We start from the raw sequence: 21,743 nt of genomic DNA on the forward strand, positions 1-21,743 counted from the left end.
ATGCTTTGTCTCTGGTTTGACTGCAGGGAGGAGATGAAAGGGGGCTCCTAAGCCTCGCATTCCATCCCAATTACAGGAAAAATGGGAAGCTGTACGTGTCCTACACCACCAACCAGGAGCGCTGGGCTGTGGGCCCCCACGACCACATCCTGCGCGTGGTGGAGTACACCGTCTCCAGGTAGGAGACCCCAAAATCAGACACCGCTCCGTCCCAGAACTGTGAAACGCACAGTTAACAAAAAGAACTTTCTGTTAAAAGATCCTCAATTTCTTAACATTCACAAAGACAGCCTAGGTACGTAGTTGTTCTTCAGAAAGAAATATGAAAGTACAACTTTGGTGCGTGTGTGTTTTTTTTCTTTACTGTGGCTTGGAACCGAATCAGTGGTTGGAGGCCAATGTTTGTTTTTTCTTTGTGAAATGTTTGTAATGACAAAGTTGGATGTTTCCAGAAAAGTGCAATCACACCATATACAGTAACGGCCTGACTTCACTCATGACGACTGTACCCTTGTTTTCTTTGAGTGCCTCCTTAAGAATGTCTCACAAAGTACCCAGAGTATTACAGCGTTACTCCCATAGCACTTTAATTTCATTCTGACTTATTATTTATAATCTCTTCACTCAGAGTTGGATTATTAACGAATCTTTCGACATCCTTTGGAAACGCAGTGTGGGTGGCACAGAAAGCCGATGACTGAGACGCGGGCAGTGGTGTTATTCTTGGAGTGCCGTAGTCAGGGCCTTGGTGCTTGGGACATGGGAAGTTATATTACATTTGCATTGATGTAATGGCGCTGCCCAGATTAAGCTTTGGGGAATACTGGAACCTTCCTTCCCGTGGGTACAGGGGAGGAAGGCCCTAAATCAGGAGATGCACCGGGAACAGGAAGTCATTTCCTCGCAGTAGGAGGATGTGTGAAACAGAACATATACTTTATCTCTTTATTTACTGCCCATTCACTGGCATCCCTCACATGCGGAAATGAGACTATTAATAAGCAAGCGTATATGATTTACTTAATGAGAGAAACTATCAGTGATAGAGAACAAGTATTCACAAGACTTAAAACTCTGGATAGGCCTCCTTTTAATCTGCAGTGTGAAATACACACACTTTGTCATCAGGGGTGAAAAGCCTGTGGTTTTTAGTTTAATGAATATTATGCTGGGCAGCTCAGTGCTGTTGTGTGGGCTGGAGGCTGCTCAGCTCAGGTCAGGTATCTTATGTATATGACTGAAGAGGACCACAGAGGTGCAGCTTTTTCAAAACCACTGATTTTAGAGGCTGAGTTTGACCCCGTAATCACTGCTGCCGCCTCTTATCCTCCTGAGACTCGGAAATTCGCTTTTGTCCCTTATGGGGGACATGAGTCCCTGGTCTTAATCTCAAGAACCAAATATTTGACGATGCTGAAACCTACAAGGGACATTCAGTCAGCATAAAATAATGCATTTGAAAATATTTCCTCTGCGATGTGACAGTCGTATTCTGTCAAAAACGATTAAAATAAAGGTGAGCTTGTTTACCTGCGGGGCCTAAGGCAGGTATTCCGCGCGGTCAGGTACGTGCTTGTGTGGAGGCTGCAGGCCTCTGACTGACACTGTGGGGCGTGTCGCAGGAAAAACCCCAACCAGGCAGACGTTAGGACCCAGCGGGTGCTGATGGAGGTGGCGGAGCTGCACAGGAAGCACCTGGGCGGGCAGCTGCTCTTCGGGCCGGACGGCCTGCTGCACGTCGTCCTGGGCGACGGAATGATCACGCTGGACGACATGGAGGAGATGGACGGGCTCAGGTGAGGTGCCACGCCCGCCGGCAGCGTTCCCGCGGAGATCCTGCACCCGTCTGCGCAAACCCCCCTTCAGTCTGTGTGACCCGTCACTGAGGGAGGGGTCATTTACTGGCCCGGGGGTGTTCAGGGGTGTTCTGGGGTGGTCAGGGGGATTCAGGGGTAATATTTTGATGTGACCTGGGTTCGAGTTGTCTCGTTATCCGTAAGCAGTGCTGTGCGGAGGGCTGAGAAGGTGGTTGCTGTGTTTCTGCAGTGACTTCACTGGGGCGGTGCTGAGGGTGGATGTGGACACGTCCAGCTGTGCGGCCCCTTACTCCATCCCTCTGAACAACCCCTACTTCAACAGCACCAACCAGCCGCCTGAGCTCTATGCTCACGGGCTGCACGACCCGGGCAGGTGAGTGAGCCGCAGGTACACCCCGCCCCGTCCGCTCACAGCTGGGTAACGCACCCCGTGCCTCCACGCTGGAACTGAGGCACTGTGGGTAAATTCTTTCAACCAATAAAACTGCTTTATGAGACTAATCCAGATTGGTCCTCAAGGCACCAACAAAATATTTGGAGTTTCTTTCTGTTTATTTACCCGCTGTTCAAGTTTACGATGCTAACACTGTTAACGGATTTATTTTATGGACAAGCTGGGCAGTCTAGCCGCAAGGGCTACACTTTGAATGTAACTGAAACGTTCTTTCACTGAACAGCATTCTAGGTTCAATGCAGTTCCTGTTCTGTGTTATTCCAGGTCTACCACAGTGCGAGCGCAACGCAGATGCTAACAGTGGTTTTGTAGTGGTCCTTACTGAGTGTTTGTACCTGTCGCAGGTGCGCAGTGGACAGGCTTTATATGGATGCAAACGGGAGTGTGGTGGTCCTGTGCACAGACTCCATCAGCAGAAACTCCACCGCAGGAAGAGTGCTGCAGATTCTGAAGGGGAAGGACTACGGTTGGTCCTTAAAATTCAGCTTTTTGTTTACTGTAATCATGCTATTTCACCCACGTCCTCTGAGCGATAAGAGCTGATGCCTGCCCGAGTATGGGAGCTTTACGTATGATACATTTCTCCCCTCACGGCATTTCAAACATTGTAAAAATGGTTTAAAAAAATGTTGGTCCATTTGAGAAAAGAAGGTTGATTATAAGAAGCCTGTTGGGTGGCTGTGGCTCGTAATCTTGTGATGATAACATTCCTCTTGTATTTGGAGAGTGTGATTTCCGTAGAGCGAGAAGCAGGTAAAGACTGTGGTAATTAACGCGTCTGCACATGACAGTTTTACATTAAACAGTGGTGTTGGGAGGTTTCAGGCCTGAAGGATATGAGCTGCAGGTTGTGGTTTGGGAAGCAGAGTGACGGGCCAGCCTGTACTGCATCACTCTGTCAGAAACATGCATGCAGTGTGTTATGGAATACTGTGTGCTCACAGAGCTCTGCTGTACAACCACAGCCTCTGCAGAAATACACAAATATCTTAATTACCATGACGGACTATTTCTATCCTTTGGGCTCAGTTCCAATTTGATATTTTGAATGTCAGAATGAATTGCTTCTGCCTGCAAGAAGGCTTGTGCGGTTTGTGTTTGCACTACACCAATGCAGTATTATGTTGTATTTAACGTGTTATATTCCAGTGAAAGTAGCTTTACATTGCAGTATTTTATTTTATAGTTTTTTGTTGTTGTTCTGTTGTGTTAAAATTCCCATACTATACAGCATCTTTTACTTGAACTGTAAGAATGTATTTGCTTTCCTGACCCGAGTGAATTCCTGAACCAGAAGCAGCAAACACGTTGCATGATGGGTATTAAGGTGTGTGTGTCGGAACCTTTTCCAGAACACGAGCCGTCCATCTTGGAGCTGAAGTCCGGCAGCACCGCGTCCCCCGTGGGGGGGTTCCTGTATCGAGGCTGTCAGTCTAGAAGGCTGTTCGGCAGCTACGTGTTCGGAGACCGAGCCGGGTGAGTATGTTAACTCAGGGGTACGCCTTTAGAGTCACCTACGCCCGTCCCAGTCCTGGACAGAACAGATTTTCAGACCACAAAACGCACATCGCTGCTTGTAATGTAATCTGCCGCAATTAGAGACACATATGACTTATCAGACGGTTCCTCGCACTTAATGAAGCCACACCCAAGCTTGTGTGCCCTATGAGCTTGTAGCGTATCCCGATGTATTTGGGACGGCCCGTCTGTGTGTACTCAGACTCAGTGTGCCAGTACTCCTGCTGGACTGGAGCAGACCAGCGTCATGGGACAGCATCGTCTGGAACACTCAGAGAGGTGTGGGGGCGGGGGGGGGGAAATTTGGGGTTTTTAATCTGAGTCTTCGGGGGATTGAATCCACAGTTTGGGCGTGAGACTACCGCTCCTATGATAATGATAATCACAGTGATTTAATACAATGGGTGTCCACAAGCTTTTGTTCATGAATCACAACTTTGAAATAAATATTTTTTCAGATTATTCTACAGATAGCTCAGAAATATGCCAGTGAATCTGGAATGTATCTGTTACCAGCAGATTAGATTAAATTTGTGGACCACATTTCTGCAAACAAACTGCTGGCTTTCCTAAACCAAGGCCAACTGTCCAATCACAGCAGCAGGGAGGAAGAGGGGAGGGGTTATGCAGTTTGGCTGATTGTTACTTGGTTTGGTGTAAATTGAGAATATTATTTTGCTTGCAGTGGTCTCCTGCCATTTGCTTTGGCTGCCTATGGTACCGGTCATCCTTTAACGTAGTTTGTGATTCCTGTTTCTCCGCGGGTTTCAGCGCGTGTGTGTGTGTCAGCGCGTGATGTGTGTGCACACAGACGAGATGAGACTCGGCCTGAGATACAGCCCCCTGATTAAGGGCTAGCAGCCTGTGGAGAAACGGTTCCTGTGTTTGAAAGGGAATCACTGCTAATCTCTCCAGATCTAATTTATATTTCCTGGGCCTCTTCATTAATTCACTGAAGATGATTTTTTATTTTGACACAAAAGCGCGTTCTGCCAAACCGGTGTTCCTGCGAGTCTACTGGAGGCCAGGGTCTGTGTGACTTCACATCCAGGTGCTTTGATTAGTGTGTCATGCCCTGTTATGACGCTTCTTCTCGCTGCGTTTCGTTTCGCTGCAGGAACCTGCGCATCCTCCAGCCGCCTCCAGAGGGCGTGGTGGGCGGGGCTTGGCAGGAGAAGGCCCTCTGTCTGGGCAGCAGCGCCTCCTGTGGCAGCTCCCTGTCAGGACACATCCTGGGATTCGGGGAGGATGAGCTCGGTCAGTAAACCCCCTTCACCTCATTCAAGTTTCACTCATCATGATGAAGTCCTGTTTGGCATTCTTGTGTTATGAGAAATGAAGTTTTCAGACTGGTTTTATTGGTCGGCCATATTACATTTCACACACGTACACCTTCTTTCACACAAAAAGCTTCCAATGAAAAGTACTGGAGACGATACCAAAAAAAACCAAGGTATGAGCAGCGCATTAAGAATCTGAACCTTCAGTTAGAGTCTGAAACCGCCCCTCTGTTTCCATTGGCTGTGGCCAGAGCTCTGACCAATCACACGAGCCGGCGAGTTGTATTAAAATGCAGCGCTATCGGCTGCGTCGGCTGTTGTCTTCCCGTCGCATGCTATGCGGGCCGTGGTAGCATCTGTACCTGCTGGAGATAATTAGCCGGCAGAGTCTGAGGGAAACAGCTGCGAACATCTGGCCGCCCAGCTCTCGACTCTGACTCATCACGAACCTGTAATGCCCCATTCTCAACGCCAGCGGAACGCGAGCGAAAATAACTGAGCGATGGAGTAACTCCAGCACGGGCCAGATTTGGGCCAGCCGGTGATTGAGACAGCAGCATTTGTTACTGATTTGCAGAGAGATGGGGGGGTCGGGGGGGTTGTATGTGCGGCCCCCAGGGCCGCTGCGTTTCATTGGCTCACAGCCTCGGAATGACCACGGTGGTTTCCCTGCGAGCGGAAGTCCACGCGGTCCTCCTGTCTGACGCTGCGCCTCGGAGCCGAACGCGGCTCTGTCCGTCCCCCGGCCCCGCCTAAGCCTCACACCTGCTTTCTCTCCCGCAGGAGAGGTCTACATACTGGCCACGAGCAAAAGCATGGTCCAGTCCCACAGCGGGAAGCTCTACAGGCTGGTGGACCCCAAAAGGTAGGTTCTGCAGCTCGTGTGCCAGTGTAGCTGTGCTTTATTCAACCCTTTTATAAGGGTTGAATTTGTGACCCAAGTATAAGGTCACAAATATAATATATTAGAATGTTCTTAACTGAACATTCTAATGCTGATGATGTAACAATCACCACTGGTGACTGAGAGCAGTGGAGTTCTAGAACACTGACTTTCCAAAACATTCCAAAGAAACCTATTCTTCAAAGGGTTAACCAGTGCCCTAGCTGATCCCTGGTGCTTAAGACCTTCTGTGTAAGAGTGAGTAAGAGTTCGTAAGAGTTTGTAAGAGTGCGTAAGAGTTCGTAAGAGTGAGTAAGAGTTCTGAAACTCTGTAGGCCACGTGCCGATCCCCCCGTTTCCGGCTGCACGGAGGGCTGGACATCTCTGTGGAGCTACTTAAGGGAACACGTTGCACTAACATTATGAAATAGTGTTACTTACTGTCCAGTTGCTGATTTATACTGCGCCTCACGCTTTAAACACATCGCCACACAGCTGCAGCACAAGCCAACAGTGAGTGTGTGTGAGTGTGTGTGTGTGTGTGTGTGGAGTAAGCAAACCATTCCACGATGCTGGTGTAACGTGTTACTTACACCAGTATGGTCATGTGTCCAGTTTCAGTACAGTAGGTTATATGTGGACCTGCCTGTGACAGTGTATTTTAGAGCTCTGACAGTAGTTGTGCCATTGAGAAATGCTGATAAATATTTTAAAGCGATATAGAACACCAGCTGCTATCTGTCGTCAGAGCGTTTGTGTGTCTGCGTAAGTGTGATTGAGAATCTGCGTGTCTAAAAACACTACAACACGGCTTCATTTCATGCCAGAACAAAATGACTGCATAGTGATATGAAGATGATTTCGTAATCATCTGATGTGAATCATTAACTTTCTTAAGCTGTTATCATATTTTTTTTTTGGGGGGGGGGTGGCACATCACGTTATTAGTTATTATGGAGATGATGAAGCACAATTATATTCAAACAACTACAATGTTTGTTACATACACTAGTACGGTAGCACAGATTATAGCTGTGGTCCGTCCTGTGATGTAATACCCCTACCCCACCCCTCCACCAGCCCCAAACACCCCCCTAATGCCGCAGTACGGTCCTGTGATGTAATACCCGCCCCCACTGCCCCACTCACTCGTTCTCTGTGGGCAGTGCCATTTTGTGGAAACGCGTTTGCTCAGATCGTTAGCAGCCATGCTAATAGCTCTGGCTATAGAAACCCCGCCTGTTCATCTGCAGTCATAATGTCTACCATGTGTTTCACACCATTAAAACTACACCGTCAACAGTAAAGTTTTAAGGACTTAATTATCTTTAAAATATGTATTTGTGTAAAACTCCATAGGCCTACATATGCGAGACATTTGTCCTGTACCACGAGAGAATCGGCACACAAAGTCCCTCTCCAGCATCTGGAGTTTTCCGTTTTTATAAACCACGCAATATCAAGTGGCTTAGGCATTAGTTTAATTACGACTCAGAGCGTTCTGTAAACAAAAAATTCATTTCAAATGACTGGTGTTTTGGACTCACATATTAACAATTGTATTTCTGTAAGCAGAAGCAGACTCAAAATGGAAAATGCAAACAGATCTGCTCAACCGTTAAATAAAACTGGACACAAGAAGCATTGTTTTATTCACGTTTCTCTGACTTCGTACAGAAGTGAGCGTTTCGAGCTCTTGAGTAGTTGGCGGAAACGGCAGCTCTGAAACCCTGACTCCCAGGTGCTGGTCTGGTGCCAGCAGCAGGTGAGCTCAACCTGGCCGGGGAAAGCCGCGCGTTTTTAACGCCAGGCAGACACCGCGGGGTTAAAGTTCCGCTCAGGGCTTTTTAAATGCACATTACAATAGGAATTGATCCCCTGCTAATTGTCTGTAGGTGATGACAGTGCCACCCAAGTTTAATGCGATTAATTAGGCCGCAGATGTGCGCCCCCCCCCCCCCGCCCCCCCCCCGTGTTTCTCTGTGTTTATGTTTTCTGGCATCACACAGTTTTTTCCACCATTGGGGTTGTTTAGTCTGTCGGGTCCGAGAGGGGGGAGCTCATCTTGCACTGCAGGCCCCCCGATATTAGGATCCTGTTACGGGGGTGAGGGACAGGGTGGGGGCGTGTGGGCTGGGGGGAGGGGGGCTGACCTGGCCTCCCATGTTCCCGTGGCTTGATCGAGTAGGGTGGTCTTACGCTGATGTACCTGAGGCCAGCCCCACGGGGGCGCATGTGTGTCCCACGGGCTGCGTGTGGGCGGATCGGGAGCCCCGCTCCCCGCACATGATGTTTTGATCATGACAGCGGCTTTGGGGCGCAGGCACGCAGAGCCCCAAATTGCCCCAGGGTAAACATGTCCCGCCCCGCGCTCTCCGTTTGCTCTCGTTTGTTTGTCAGCTGAACGGTGCGGAATAGAACACGGGCCACCCTGAATCAGGGACAGGGCTCGGAGAACAGGCCTGTGTCCCGTACACACCGCCCAGGGGCCCCGTACACACCGCCCAGGGGCCCCGTACACACCGCCCAGCCAGGCCTCAGGGGCCCCATACACACCGCCCAGGGGCCCCGTACACACCGCCCAGGGGCCCCGTACACACCGCCCAGCCAGGCCTCAGGGGCCCCGTACACACCGCCCAGGGGCCCCGTACACACCGCACAGCGAGGCCTCAGGGGCCCCGTACACACCGCCCAGGGGCCCCGTACACACCGCCCAGGGGCCCCGTACACACCGCCCAGGGGCCCCATACACACCGCCCAGCCAGGCCTCAGGGGCCCCATACACACCGCCCAGGGGCCCCGTACACACCGCCCAGGGGCCCCATGCACACCGCACAGCGAGGCCTCAGGGGCCCCGTACACACCGCACAGCCAGGCCTCAGGGGCCCCGTACACACCGCCCAGGGGCCCCATGCACACCGCACAGGGGCCCTGTACATACCGCCCAGGGGCCCCGTACACACCGCCCAAGGCCACGCCCTACCGCCCAGGGGCCCCGTACACACCGCCCAGGGGCCCCATACACACGCCCAGCCAGGCCTCAGGGGCCCTACACACCGCCCAGGGGCCCTGTACACACCGCCCAGGGCCCCATGCCCCGCACAGACAGCCTCAGGGGCCCTGTACACACCCCAGCCAGGCCTCAGGGGCCCGTACAGCCTGTACACACCGCCAGGGGCCCCATACACACCGCACAGGCGATGGCCTCAGGGGCCCCGTACCACACGCCCAGGGGCCCCATACACACCGCACAGCGAGGGCCGCCCAGGGGCCCCGTACCACCGCCAGCCAGGCACTCGGCGGCCCCGACCACCGCCCAGGGGCCCCATGCACACCGCACAGGGGCCCTGACCATACCGCCCAGGGCCCCGTACACACCGCCCAGGGCCCACGCACGCACACCAGCCTCAGGGGCCCCTACGAACCGCCCAGGGGCCCCGTACACACCGCCCAGGGCCCGTCACGGCCTGCTCGTCGGGTCAGGGGCCCCGTCTCGGGGTGGCCGCCGTACATGGGAACAGGCGCGTTCTGCGGGGCCGCTCTTGGGGGAAGAGGCCGCTCGTTCGGGGGTTAGAGGCCGCTCGTTCGGGGGTTAGAGGCCGCTCGTTCGGGGGGAAGAGGCCGCTCGTTCTGGGGAAGAGGCCGCTCGCTCAGAATGCCTTACATGGCCTCTCAGTGTAAACCCGGCCGCGCGGACAGACCTTGTTGGGACTTGGAAGGGAAGCCGCGTCCCCTGTTCCATAATTAGAGCAATGTAATGTCTGATTAAGACACGGAATGCATCGTTGAGAATTCCTTATCTCAACTGCCTTGCCACACGCAGGCTGGGGCCCCATGGGAGGTGTAGTCATTTACAGAGAGCCTCTTATTTATTCCTACAGCTGAAACTGGATCTGGCAGCGCTGGGGGAGGCCGTGAGCGAGGGGCACTGAGAGGCTGAGAGAGAGAGACTGCAGTTTATAACATAACGCTATTCACTATAACTGAGGAATGTACTCATCTGTGTGCAGTTCCTGTTCTCTTACAAATAATTTAAACAAAGTATTTCAATAATTTAAATTATTTTAATGGTGTCTGAACCTGGACTGTTGGCACCTTTTTAATTAAAAAAAGATTTTTGCTTTTTGTCACATTTGCTAGTGGGCCCTGTCTGTAGTTAGGGTTAGGGTTGGGCCCTGTCTGTAGTTAAGGTTAGGGTTGGGCCCTGTCTGTAGTTAGGGTTAGGGTTGGGCCCTGTCTGTAGTTAGGGTTAGGGTTATGGTTGGGCCCTGTCTGTAGTTAGGGTTAGGGTTGGGCCCTGTCTGTAGTTAGGGTTAGGGTTAGGGTTGGGCCCTGTCTGTGGTTAGGGTAGTTAGGGTTAGGTTGGGCCCTGTCTGTAGTTAGGTTAGGGTTATGGTTGGGCCCTGTCTGTAGTTAGGGTTAGGGTTGGGCCCTGTCTGTAGTTAGGGTTATGGTTGGGCCCAGTCTGTAGTTATAGTTAGGCCCTGTCTGTAGTTAGGGTTAGGGTTGGGCCCTGTCTGTAGTTAGGGTTAGGGTTATGGTTGGGCCCTGTCTGTAGTTAGGGTTAGGGTTATGGTTGGGCCCTGTCTGTAGTTAGGGTTATGGTTGGGCCCTGTCGTAGTTAGGTTATGGTTGGGCCCTGTCTATAGTTAGGGTTAGGGTTGGGCCCTGTCTGTAGTTAGGGTTAGGGTTAGGGTTAGGGTTAGAGTTGGGCCCTGTCCGTAGTTAGGGTTAGGGTTGGGCCCTGTCTGTAGTTAGGGTTAGGGTTGGGCCCTGTCTGTAGTTAGGGTTAGGGTTGGGCCCTGTCTGTACTCAGCAGTGTGAGTCTGTATGTGCACTCCAGACTCAGACACTCTACTGTGGGACCCTGAATCAGCTCAGCGGACGGCCAATCCCATGATTCTCTGGGAGGGAGAGAGCGGGCGGTCGAACCCGTGCAGGCCCGGCCTCCCTCCGTGTGTGTGTGTGTGTGTGCGCGTGTGTGTGTGTTTTATGCGAGGGCTGTCCTCATGTTGTCTCATTCCCACAGTTCCTGCTGACCCCTCTGCTTTGTGCAGGGTGAGTGCAGCAGGTGTTGCTTTCATGACCACCCTGGCAGTACACTGACCCCCGCAGCATTAACGGGCTTCCCTAACCCTCCAGGGACTCCTCTTTCTCTGGGGCTCTGTTTACGGGGCAGGGCCTGTCACAGCGACGTCCCGCTATGGAGCGCGTGTGAACGAGCGCAGCGCGGTGTGTGAGCGCTGAGAGGCCAGGAATCATGGGAAGGCTCTGCAGTCAGACTGTCTATTAGCCCAGCTCACAAACACAGAGCATATTTCACACACTCCTGATGGGAAACTTTTAGAAACTGGATTAAATTAAGGCATATACTTATAATCCTGTTATATTTGATTATGGGAATATGAAGAAGAAATAAAATTGTGTGAAAGAGTGTGCGTATCTGTGTGTGGGTGCTGACAGCTCTTCTCTGATTGGCTGCTCAGGCCCCTGGTCCCTAAGGAGTGCCAGCGGTTGGTGCAGGCCCCGGAGCTGCTGGCCACGGCGTGCTCTCGGCACTGCAAGAACGGCCACTGCACCCCCCCGGGCCGCTGCTGCTGCAGTGCAGGCTGGGACGGGCCCTTCTGCAGAGTGGGTGAGTGACCCCCACCCCACCATCACCCCCATCACCCCCACCCCACCATCACCCCCACCCCACCATCACCCCCACATCCCCCACCCCTCCATCACCCCATCCCCCCACCCCCATCACCCCACCCCACCATCACCCCCATCACCCCCACCCACATCACCCCACCCCACCATCACCCCCATCACCCCACCCCACCATCACCCCCATCACCCCCACCCCACCATACCCCACCCCACCATCACCCCCATCACCCCCCCCCCACCATCACCCCCATCACCCCCACTGCCTCACACCCCCACCCCACACACGCCCACCCCCTCACACTCCTATCACACTACCCCCACAATCCCCACCCCACCATCACCCCCCATCACCCCCCCCCACCATCACCCCCATCACCCCACCGCCAACACATGCCCACCCACACCCCTCGCACCCTATCACTCCTACCCCCACACATCACCCACCCCACCCCCTCGCACTCCTATCACTACTACCCCCACAAATCCTCCACCCTCACTCCCTCGAAACCCATAACACCCCCCCCCACCCCCCACCCCCACCCCCATTATAAACATGACAGTCTCTGTCTGTCACAACAGTCAACTCTGCAAAACCTGAGAGAAAACCAGGCTCCGAACTATACGACTAGATTCGTGTGTGATGTGCAAGCAGAAATGTCTTATTCCCATTAGTTACATTTAAATTAATTAAATTTAGTGTATTCAATTTCTGTACTTAGCCTTGCCAGGACTGTCATTTTTGCAGTCCTGTCTCAGGAACAAAGCTGTAATGTAATCATGGCATTAGGCGTGTGTGTTATTCTAGCCGAATGACAAACTGAATGCACCACACCTCGTTATTCCAGGAGCACGTTCAGCGTTGTGAATGAACTAATTAGCCAAATCTCCTGTTCTGCCTTCTTGGTTTTTGTGCTGATTGAGGTTTGTTTTTGTATTCTGTGATCTGTGTTAACAGAAATAACAGTGAATGGAAATCATGCTGTAACCAATGCGAGGGATCAGGATGGAACGTGATTAATATAAATCAGGAAACAAAACATTGTGCAAGTTGTACATAACCACACAATCACATGAGGATTAAAGATCATCTGTTATGCTTCACCGGAGGATTTGCTAGGAACAGAATGTAATGTACAGAAATGCATAGTTTAGCTCAATCAGAGGATTTGCTGAGTTCTGAATAGACGGACTGAGTTAATCAGGAAAACAGTGCCTCGCGTAAGATCTTTTTAATCTAATTCACTTCAGTCATTAAGGGAATTCGCTTCCATTTTGTTTAACTGCAGCCCTGCCTGCTGCCTTCAGGAGGAGAGCTGGGCTGTAGTCAGTGACATGTTGGATGTTTTGCTGGGCTGTAGTCAGTGACATGTTGGATGTTTTGCTGGGCTGTAGTTGCTGGGCTGTAGTCAGTGACATGTTGGATGTTTTGCTGGGCTGTAGTCAGTGACATGTTGGATGTTTTGCTGGGCTGTAGTCAGTGACATGTTGGATGTTTTGCTGGGCTGTAGTTGCTGGGCTGAGTCATGCATTGATTTGCGGCTGTAGTTGCTGGCATGTTCAGGACAGTTGTGTTTGCTGGGCTGTAGTTGCTGGGCTGTAGTCAGTGACATGTTGGATGTTTTGCTGGGCTGTAGTCAGTGACAGTTGAGTTGCTGGCAGTGCTGGCTGTAGTCAGTGAAAGTGATGTTTTGCTGGGCTGTAGTCAGTGACATGTTGGATGTTTGTGGGCTGTAGTTGCTGGGCTTAGTCAGTGACATGTTGGGTGTTTTGCTGGCATGTTGCGGCTGTAGTCAGTGACATGTTGGATGTTTTGCTGGGCTGTAGTAGTGACAGTTTGGGTGTTTGCGGGCTGTGTTCTGGCATAGTGCTGTGGATGGCGCTTGCTACAGCTTTTACGTCATACTGTAGGACATGAATGGCCTCTTTTTAACTTCTTGTGCGTATGCCATTGAACCATCGATGTTTGCGGTGTGCAAATTCCCTTCTTGCGTCAGTGACAAGATTTAGACTGGACGTCAAGGACTGACGTAGATGCGATAATCTTGCATTTGCGTTTTTTCCAGGTGCAGTGACCTGCACATTTAGGTATTTATGGCCTTTTTGTTGGGCTGTAGTGGAATGCTTGTTTAATGTAGGGTTGTTGAAAGTCCAAGCAGCAGTTCTCTGTTCTGTATGATGTATGTGAATCTCCTTTTTTGTGGGGGCGGAGAGGAAGCAAGCACTGACGTAAATGCTGTCTGTCCTTCTGTCCGTGTTATCTAAATGCTGTCTGTCCTTCTGTCCGTGTTATCTAAATGCTGTCTGTCCTTCTGTCTGTCCGTGTTGGTCTGTTGCAGCCAAGTGTGAGCCGGCCTGTCGTCATGGAGGAGTCTGCATCGAACCCAATAAGTGCTACTGTAAGAGCGGGTACTCTGGGGAGCAGTGCGAGAAGGGGGAGGGGGGCACCACGGGGGGGGGTAGAGACGGGATCCTGGACCAGATCATAGACATGACGTCCTACCTGCTGGACCTCACCAGCTACATCGTATAGGCACAGACCGGCCCCAACCCTCACCCTCACCCCAACCGGCCCAGACCCCTACCGGCCCGGACCCTCACCCCAACCGGCCCGGACCCTCACTTCAACCAGCCTTCACCCTCACCCCAACTGGCCCAGACCCCTACCGGCCCGGACCCTCACTTCAACCAGCCTTCACCCTCACCCCAACTGGCCCAGACCCCTACCGGCCCGGACCCTCACCCCTACCGGCCCGGATCCTCACCACAACCAGCCCAGACCCCCACCCCAACCGGCCCGGACCCTCACCCCAACCGGCCACCACATTTCCTCTACTCCACAGGACCAAGGCTCTGTTCATCCACCGTTCAACTATTTCCTGTCCCTCCACCGCCACTTCCTGTTTGTTCTCCTGCCAATAAGCTATGCTCCTTTTCTTAGAATGGACTTCCCAAAAAAAAAAAAAACACAGAAAGCAGCCGTAAGACTGAAGTCTCCCTTTCCAGTTTCCTCATCGATAAAAGCGTGGGGTGCTTTGGGGTTGCAGATAAAGTGAGCTCCTTTGCGTTTGGGAGGCATTTTAAATGACCCGCCGGCCAATCTGTGCCAGAGTCGCGGCCTAGAACGGCTCTTTCTGGTAGTGCCTCCTCCGAGGAATTGTGGGAGCCCTCCCCCCCTTTCTGTCCTCAGTGTGGGTCCGTAGACTGGCAGTGGAAAGGACACCAGGTACCTCTGAGGCCTCCCGAACTACAAAAGCAGCAGATTGATAATGGTTTCATCTTTTTAAAAAAGGCTCTTTACGAAGTTATTCAGGAAGCAGGCGAACGTTCCAGCGAAGCGCGTCTGGTTCACACGGCGGGACGTCCCGCACGTCTTTCACCGGGGGTCCTCGTGGGTCACGGCTCTTGTCCGAAAGACTGACGTTACCGCGGAAACGCAAGCGCAGGACGGCCCGGCTGAGGCCTGCGGGCTTTTCTTCCGGAAAGAACGGTTTTCGCGGGAGATGTGGATCCTGTTAGGACTGGCCTCCCGGACGGAGCCAGGTTCAGGATGAGAAGGTTTCCCACACGCCAACATCAGAACTGCCGCTGCACAGAGGCCACAGCTGCCAGCTCAGCCGCTCCGCACAGAGGCCACAGCCGCCAGCTCAGCCAGATCAAACCGCTCTGCACAGAGGCCACAGCCGCCAGCTCAGCTGCCAGCTCAGCCCCCAGATCAGAACCGCTCCGTCCTTTTAGGCTACTTCATTCCAACCCCACGTTGGGCTGCTGAGGGGGACGGATCTACAAGGGCTCACAAGCAATGTCTTTCTGATATTTAATAAATGAGGGAATATTAAGTGTTTGGAGGTATTCATATGAAAATGATTTGGCTGCAGTATGCTTTAAGCTACATTACAGAAATTAAGACAGTGGACACAACTCTGTTTGTCGTGGCAGATGAAGCTTTTATAGATAAATGAGGAAATGCATTCTACAGATTAGTGGTTAAAACACAGTGATGTTATTCTGCAGCCTGTGGCCTTGTGCCTGACTACAGGGCTAGAATAATTGTACGGCAAACAAAGAAGACAAAAAAAATGTCGATTTTTATTACAAACCTTAATTTCATTAAAATTTGTTTCCCGAGAAATATTTATACAGCGTTTAACTAGAGATACTTGCCTTCTTGGAACTGATAGATCTCTTCTATTTCTACTATTTGTAGTTTCCAACAGCAAAAAATGTCTCAATTTTATTTTCCATCAACTAAAGCTTCACTGACTTCAAAAGGTTCAGTAATTTTGTATGTTTAATTAAGACCATGCAAGCTGCTTTGATACTATAATGATTCTCTTCCCAGCACACTGTGTTGAGTGGCTCTCTCTGGGGGGAGGTTCTCACACGTTAGCGTTAGCGATGGTGGAGATGCCTGTGTGGAGGCGTCTCCCCCCCCCCCCCCCACAGCCCTGCTTCCTCAGCCACGGGACTCATTCAGGTCAAACACCCCCCCTGGGCAGGTGTCTTCCCCCAGGCCCCAGGGCTGCACAGGCACGGACTCTACGTGATGCGCACAGGGCTGGAACAAACCATTTTGGGAGGGGAACGGGGGAGACTGGGCAGACGCTGTGGAAAAAACTCCACCCAGCCACAATGCAGTCTAAGCAGAACACCTGTTCACCTGTCTGAGCAGAACACCTGTTCACCTGTTTCTCCTTAGAAGCCCCTTTCATACCGTTGTCTCAAATGCTGGTCTATACACTGTTGCCTTTTATTGACACATTTAAAAAAGAAAAATTGGCACAGTGAACTGTTTTGTTCGGATGCATAATAGCCTGTCCGCACAGCACTGGTTCAGTCTTCAGATACCTTATTCCCATCTGGCCTGGACCACCGCATCCTTGCCCTCCAGCTGAACCTGCGGGTCCTGCCACAGTCACACTGAACATTCTTACTAACTACTCAACGTCTGTATAAAAAAGGGAAAGCACATTGTGATGTATATATCATATAGGACAGAACAAAGTACTACTTAATATTGAGAAATAATAAAGCATTTTTTTATGTTTTTACAAACAGTGGTTTATTTTTTAAAGTGTAGTAATATATGGGTGATAAGTAAGTGTAAAACGCAGTTTTTTTTTTTTTTTTTAAGTAAAAATTTGTGAAGTCATTTAATTATTTCAGTTTCTTGCCTAAATTCCTCTGCTTGCATGTAACAGAGTTGTTCATTATTAGACTCGACGTAAGAGTGCATGCTTTCAGAACCTGAAGAGCTTGGCACCAAACTGAGCACAAAACAGTATGGAACCCTGAAAAATGTCTTTTTCTTTCATATGTACATCAGTGCTGCTTAAGAATTTGATAAAGTTTTGTTTTTAAATTCTCCAGAAAATGACGCTGCTGATGATGGCTCATCTAATGCTGCGTTGGGTTAGGGCTAGGGTTAGGGTTAACCCTAATAAGGTTGACTCTCAATCGAAGAAGAGGCAGATTTGTTACCCTTTTGTCATGGAACTCCAAATTTAGTGTGTGCTTGCCTTGGTTTTTGTAAACAATTTTGGATTCCAGATTAGGGAATGAGAATGTGTAAATCTTTCTGGCATTTCCACCCGAACTTTCTTGTACATGTCAGCAGTAACGTTGTGTGATCTAGTGTTTAACAAGCTGAAGCTTCGAGTGGCTCTAAATTACAGAAGAACAACTGAAGACAGTGGAGTCTTCTACACTGCCTTATGTAACTGTGATGATATCATTTCAGGCAAGATGCAGAACACATTCATTTAAACTCAAAACAAGAACAAAAATTATTAATCATGTGCATACAGTTACTGCCCTTTCCCTTATATGATTCTAACATCAAGCAAATTTTTACTTTTTTACTTTTGTAAACTTTTCAACACATTGTGAAATCATTATTTTATTAAAATGTAGTTATTTCTTTTGAAATTTGAAGTGCAGGAAATATGATTGTTTTTGCTCTGCATCAAGATTTTTTTATTCATTTAAAAATATGAGATTATTATTATTGTTATTATGATTATTATTATCAATAAAAGCTGTTATCTTGAGCAGATTACAGATTATATACTCATTATACACATTGACAGAGTGATAAACAATATCAACAAGTAATATGAAAATATTGGTAATCTTTTATCGCTTAGCAGTAAAATGAATAGTAAAATCACACACAGGCGTGCTAGGATGACACTGTGGCTCTTTTTAGTTACAGGGGGTCGTCACGATTGGGGATTGATGCTTTAAACTGATGATCTTATCAATGATAAAAATGCCCAACACCTTAACTAGCAAATTCAACACAATCATTTTGCTTAAGAACTCCAGCTTCATAATTCATCCGAGTGGTTAGCGTAAAGGGTCCACTCCTCTCAGGCCAGTAGTGTAGTCTGGCCGCTCAGTACAGGGGCTCCTTAGTAACACAGGACTTGGCTGTAAGATTAAACTCTATATAAGTTTAGCACTTAATGTGAAGATTGTATTGGGGTTGCTGAAAAACCATTGTGTGAGTAGAGTAATCGATTTCATTATTTAAGTAGTCACGCAGAAGTTATTTAAAATCTACGTTGTTTTTTATTTTAATTATTTTTTTATTTTACACTTCGTAAAGGTTTCCATAATGTATTGTAAATAAAGCTAGGGTTATGAAGAGAACATTTGGTTACTTTTCAGAAATATCAATATGTCTATTAAAGTTTATAGCATGTTGCCAAATCACAGTGTGTCTCTTTGTTTAAAAAAAGGATTTTGCCAGTATTGCACGTGCGCATGTGTGTGTGTGTGTGTGTGTGTGTGCACATGTGTGTGTGTGTTTATGTGTATGTCCATGTCCTCACGTGTGTGTGTGTGTATTGTATGTGTGTGTATGTGGTGTGTGTGTGTGTGGATGTGCATGTGTGAGTGTGTGTGTGTGTGTGTATTGTATGTGTGTGTGTATTGTGTGCGTGTATATTGTGTGTATGTGGTGTGTGTCGTATTTGAGGTCTGGAGCAGCTAACAGGTAAGACTCCATCTCTCTGAAATGCATTTATGTCCCCATTTGTCTGATATTTAGGTTCCTATGAATTAATAGGCAATAATGAGAGAGGAATGTGTATTTAATCTTTTTATAAGGCCAGTCTTATCCAAGCAATCTTCATATAGATATATAGTTTATTTATTTTACAGTGAAATATTCATTTCTTTTTCACATATGCTGTGGGTGGGAGAATGTGCAGTCGTACGTAAACGTCTAAAGCTACACTTTGGTAATCTCTTTCTAAACAGAATCCCACGTCCCCAAAATCCTATTTAAGCCCATTTACACTCAAAGTGGCCAATTAAGATTAATTTTTCATATCAGCTGTCATTCCTGAGGAGACGTATCATCTGATCTGAAACATTACGTGGACATGTACAGGTATACAAAAGGAGCATACGCACTATATACACTATCACCAATTAAGGAGTACAGTGTAACTACACACTAGAAAGGTTTGCAATAAACAATAAATTAAGTAATAAACAATAAATTAATACAGCCAAGGGAAGATTGGTTTTCAGTCCCTGAACATATTTGATCAATTTCACCAGCTCAGCCTTAAAATGGTGAGAATGCACAATATAGCGTATGGCATGGTGCCATTCAGTCGTCATATTAGCAATGCTACATTAAGCTGAGAGTCCGTTCTCTGTATATTAGGACCAGACTATGTTGATGTCAGCAGAGATTTGAAACGTCTAGGGGATAATACAGACTTCATGCCATCGGTCTGCAGCCCCATCTCATTGCATAGCTACATTTCTCTCTGTGTCTCCTACGGCCGTCAGCAGTGCTAACGAAGACCACCCACCAACTACAGTTCCTGGGACATATTAATAGTAATGCAATACAAAGTTATCTGTGCAATGTTTAGAGCTAATCAAAATGGCATTAAGTGGAACGAGGCAGTCACACTTTGCGGTTTACGTGCTATCTGTGGCATGAATCATTAGGGTTCTCATTTAGGAAACGTTTTCCACAAAACACCCTCATCTGGCCATCTCTCATAAACACTGTAACCCTGCACTTTGAATAAACATAAGAATCCCGTACACTAAATATTTGAGCTACTTTTCAGCTTTATTAAGTGTATTTTGTAATATGGTGGACACACCATCAAAGGTATATAGAACAGATATTGATATGGCACAGTAAACACTTCTATACATTGTATAGTCTTTCAAATCAACATCTCCAGTTATTTAAAAAACTTCACAACCGATTTAAGACATTCATTTCCATGCTTCAGCGAGACCTAAAACACCAGCAGCCAAAAGGCCCTCCACCGACCAGGCAGATACCATTACAGACTAACAAGGCACAGCTTGCATTCAATCAGTTCGCCTTTAACTTTGACTTATGATTGGATGCAAGTCTTCATTTCATTCAGCACAAATGCGGTTTGGCAAATTAATTCTGGTGATTACAGAACTCGCCAGACTGTGTCTGTTAAGGATTAAATGAACACTTGCATTCAGTCAAAGTTACTGACTTCATTCAGCCCTTATTTTCACATTATGATAAATTTTATCAACATTTAGCTGTGGTCCCACTCTCCTTCCATTTCTGCTACTCCGCCCTCCCCCAGGCATTAAGTAAAGGTGCGTTTGGGGCAAGCTACCCCCCCCCCAGGCATTAAGTACAGGTGCGTTTGGGGCAAGCCAACCCCCCCCCCCCCAGGCATTAGGTACTGGTTTTGGCAGTCCCTCGCTTTAGTCGGGCTTGCAAGCTACCCCCCCCCCCAGGCATTAAGTACTGCTGCGTTTGGAGCAAGCCACCCCCCCCCCCCCCAGGCATTAGGTACTGGTGCGTTCCCTTCTGGGCAGGGGGCACCGTGAGCCAATGGTCCTGTTATTCACTCACTGTTCTTCCACTCCACTAATTGCTTTCCTACACATTTTACACAGCCAGTTCTTTTCTGGAATTTTTTATATTAATATTTTGTCAATTTTAGGCAGTTGTGCAACACCGCAGACGAGGAGAGGAGTGTGGGTGTCCTCGGCCTCTGAACGGCCTCTCTCAGAGCTCGTCACACTGTTGATACAAACACTTGAAATACAGTCCCCCACTTCTACCCAGCGCCGATTTCTTTTGTAGGGACTCGAAGACGCTCGTCTAAATATTTATTGTGGTTTCCAGCCTTGCGCATCTCCTCACCTGAATTTTGTTTTTGTCACGTGAAAATCATACTGTGTTGTTTCATTTGTATATGCGTGCTCTCTCTGGTTGTTAACGGTGTATTTTGATTTTCCCACAATGTGTGGCCTTTTTGCTGAAAGCTCTCCAGACGGCTGTTTACCACCCCACAGTCCCACACTGACTCGCATCCACGAAATGATGCAATTAAGGTCCCCGTGGAGACCCAAGCTGTCGCATGAAAACATGCGACGCAGCAGCCAGCGGGGTCGGGGAGGAGGCAGCGCCATGGCGTTTACGCGCGCTCCATAGCGCTGCTCCAGCAGCCAGCGGGGTTAGGGTGCTGCTCCAGTAAACCGCGATCGTGTTTAACGTGTCCGGCCGCGTGGGAATCACGGGGGGGTGATGCGGAGACCGGAGCGGGTTTGTGGGCGTGGCGGAGAAGCCGCTTCCTGTCAAACTCTCCGCTGCGTGACGCTCCACAGAGCTCTGTAAACAGCGCGAGCTGGAACGGACCACCTAGGAAACGTTTCCATGAGAAGGTGGCTTCTGACATCAATACAAACAGTTTCCCTAAAACACGCTGATGGATCTGGGCGGAGCAGCAGCGCTAGCACATTGTGCCATCACAGTTCTGACCCAAGGCTAAATGCTCGGGGGCGGACAGACGGCGACCGGCACTGGCTGTGCCACATGTGAGCCAGCAAACCCCGAATAGTGTAGGGTACACAGCACAGGGCACACGCCAACAAACCATAGAGCTACTACTTCCTGTTGAACAGTGGCCCTAATGAATTCCCGCTGGCTGTAAACGTAACCAAACCCAACAAAATAACCCTGTGGTATGAGGGTTAAATTTTTTATTACTCAAACACCATTTACTGAGCCCAAGGATTCGGTCCCCACAGGGCATGGGCCCTCACAGGGCATGGGTCCCCACAGGGCATGGGTCCCCACAGGGCATGGGTCCCCACAGGGCATG

At 49.3% G+C, this 21,743-nt stretch overlaps 1 protein-coding gene across 3 annotated transcripts in view; it reads left to right on the top strand.

Moving 5' to 3' along the window:
• The window catches only part of hhip (hedgehog interacting protein), a 37,451-nt gene extending 19,133 nt beyond the window's left edge, over positions 1-18,318 (top strand). Inside the window, exons 5-14 of one of the 3 annotated variants that reach the window (XR_010331483.1) lie at positions 27-178; positions 1,623-1,796; positions 2,047-2,190; positions 2,616-2,737; positions 3,624-3,747; positions 4,907-5,046; positions 5,853-5,934; positions 11,439-11,587; positions 13,944-17,011; positions 17,050-18,318. Coding sequence is in view for 1 of the 3 variants with exons in the window: in XM_064345341.1 (XP_064201411.1) it covers positions 27-178; positions 1,623-1,796; positions 2,047-2,190; positions 2,616-2,737; positions 3,624-3,747; positions 4,907-5,046; positions 5,853-5,934; positions 11,439-11,587; positions 13,944-14,137 (1,281 nt within the window). In the remaining 2 variants the exon portion in view is untranslated. Of the gene's footprint in view, positions 1-26; positions 179-1,622; positions 1,797-2,046; positions 2,191-2,615; positions 2,738-3,623; positions 3,748-4,906; positions 5,047-5,852; positions 5,935-11,438; positions 11,588-13,943 lie in introns of all 3 variants that reach the window. The other 2 variants (XR_010331482.1, XM_064345341.1) reach the window with 2 other exon arrangements.
• Positions 18,319-21,743: the final 3,425 nt, after the last annotated feature.

Source organism: Anguilla rostrata, chromosome 7 (genome assembly GCF_018555375.3).
Source record: "Anguilla rostrata isolate EN2019 chromosome 7, ASM1855537v3, whole genome shotgun sequence".
Classification (NCBI taxonomy): Eukaryota; Metazoa; Chordata; class Actinopteri; order Anguilliformes; family Anguillidae; genus Anguilla; species Anguilla rostrata.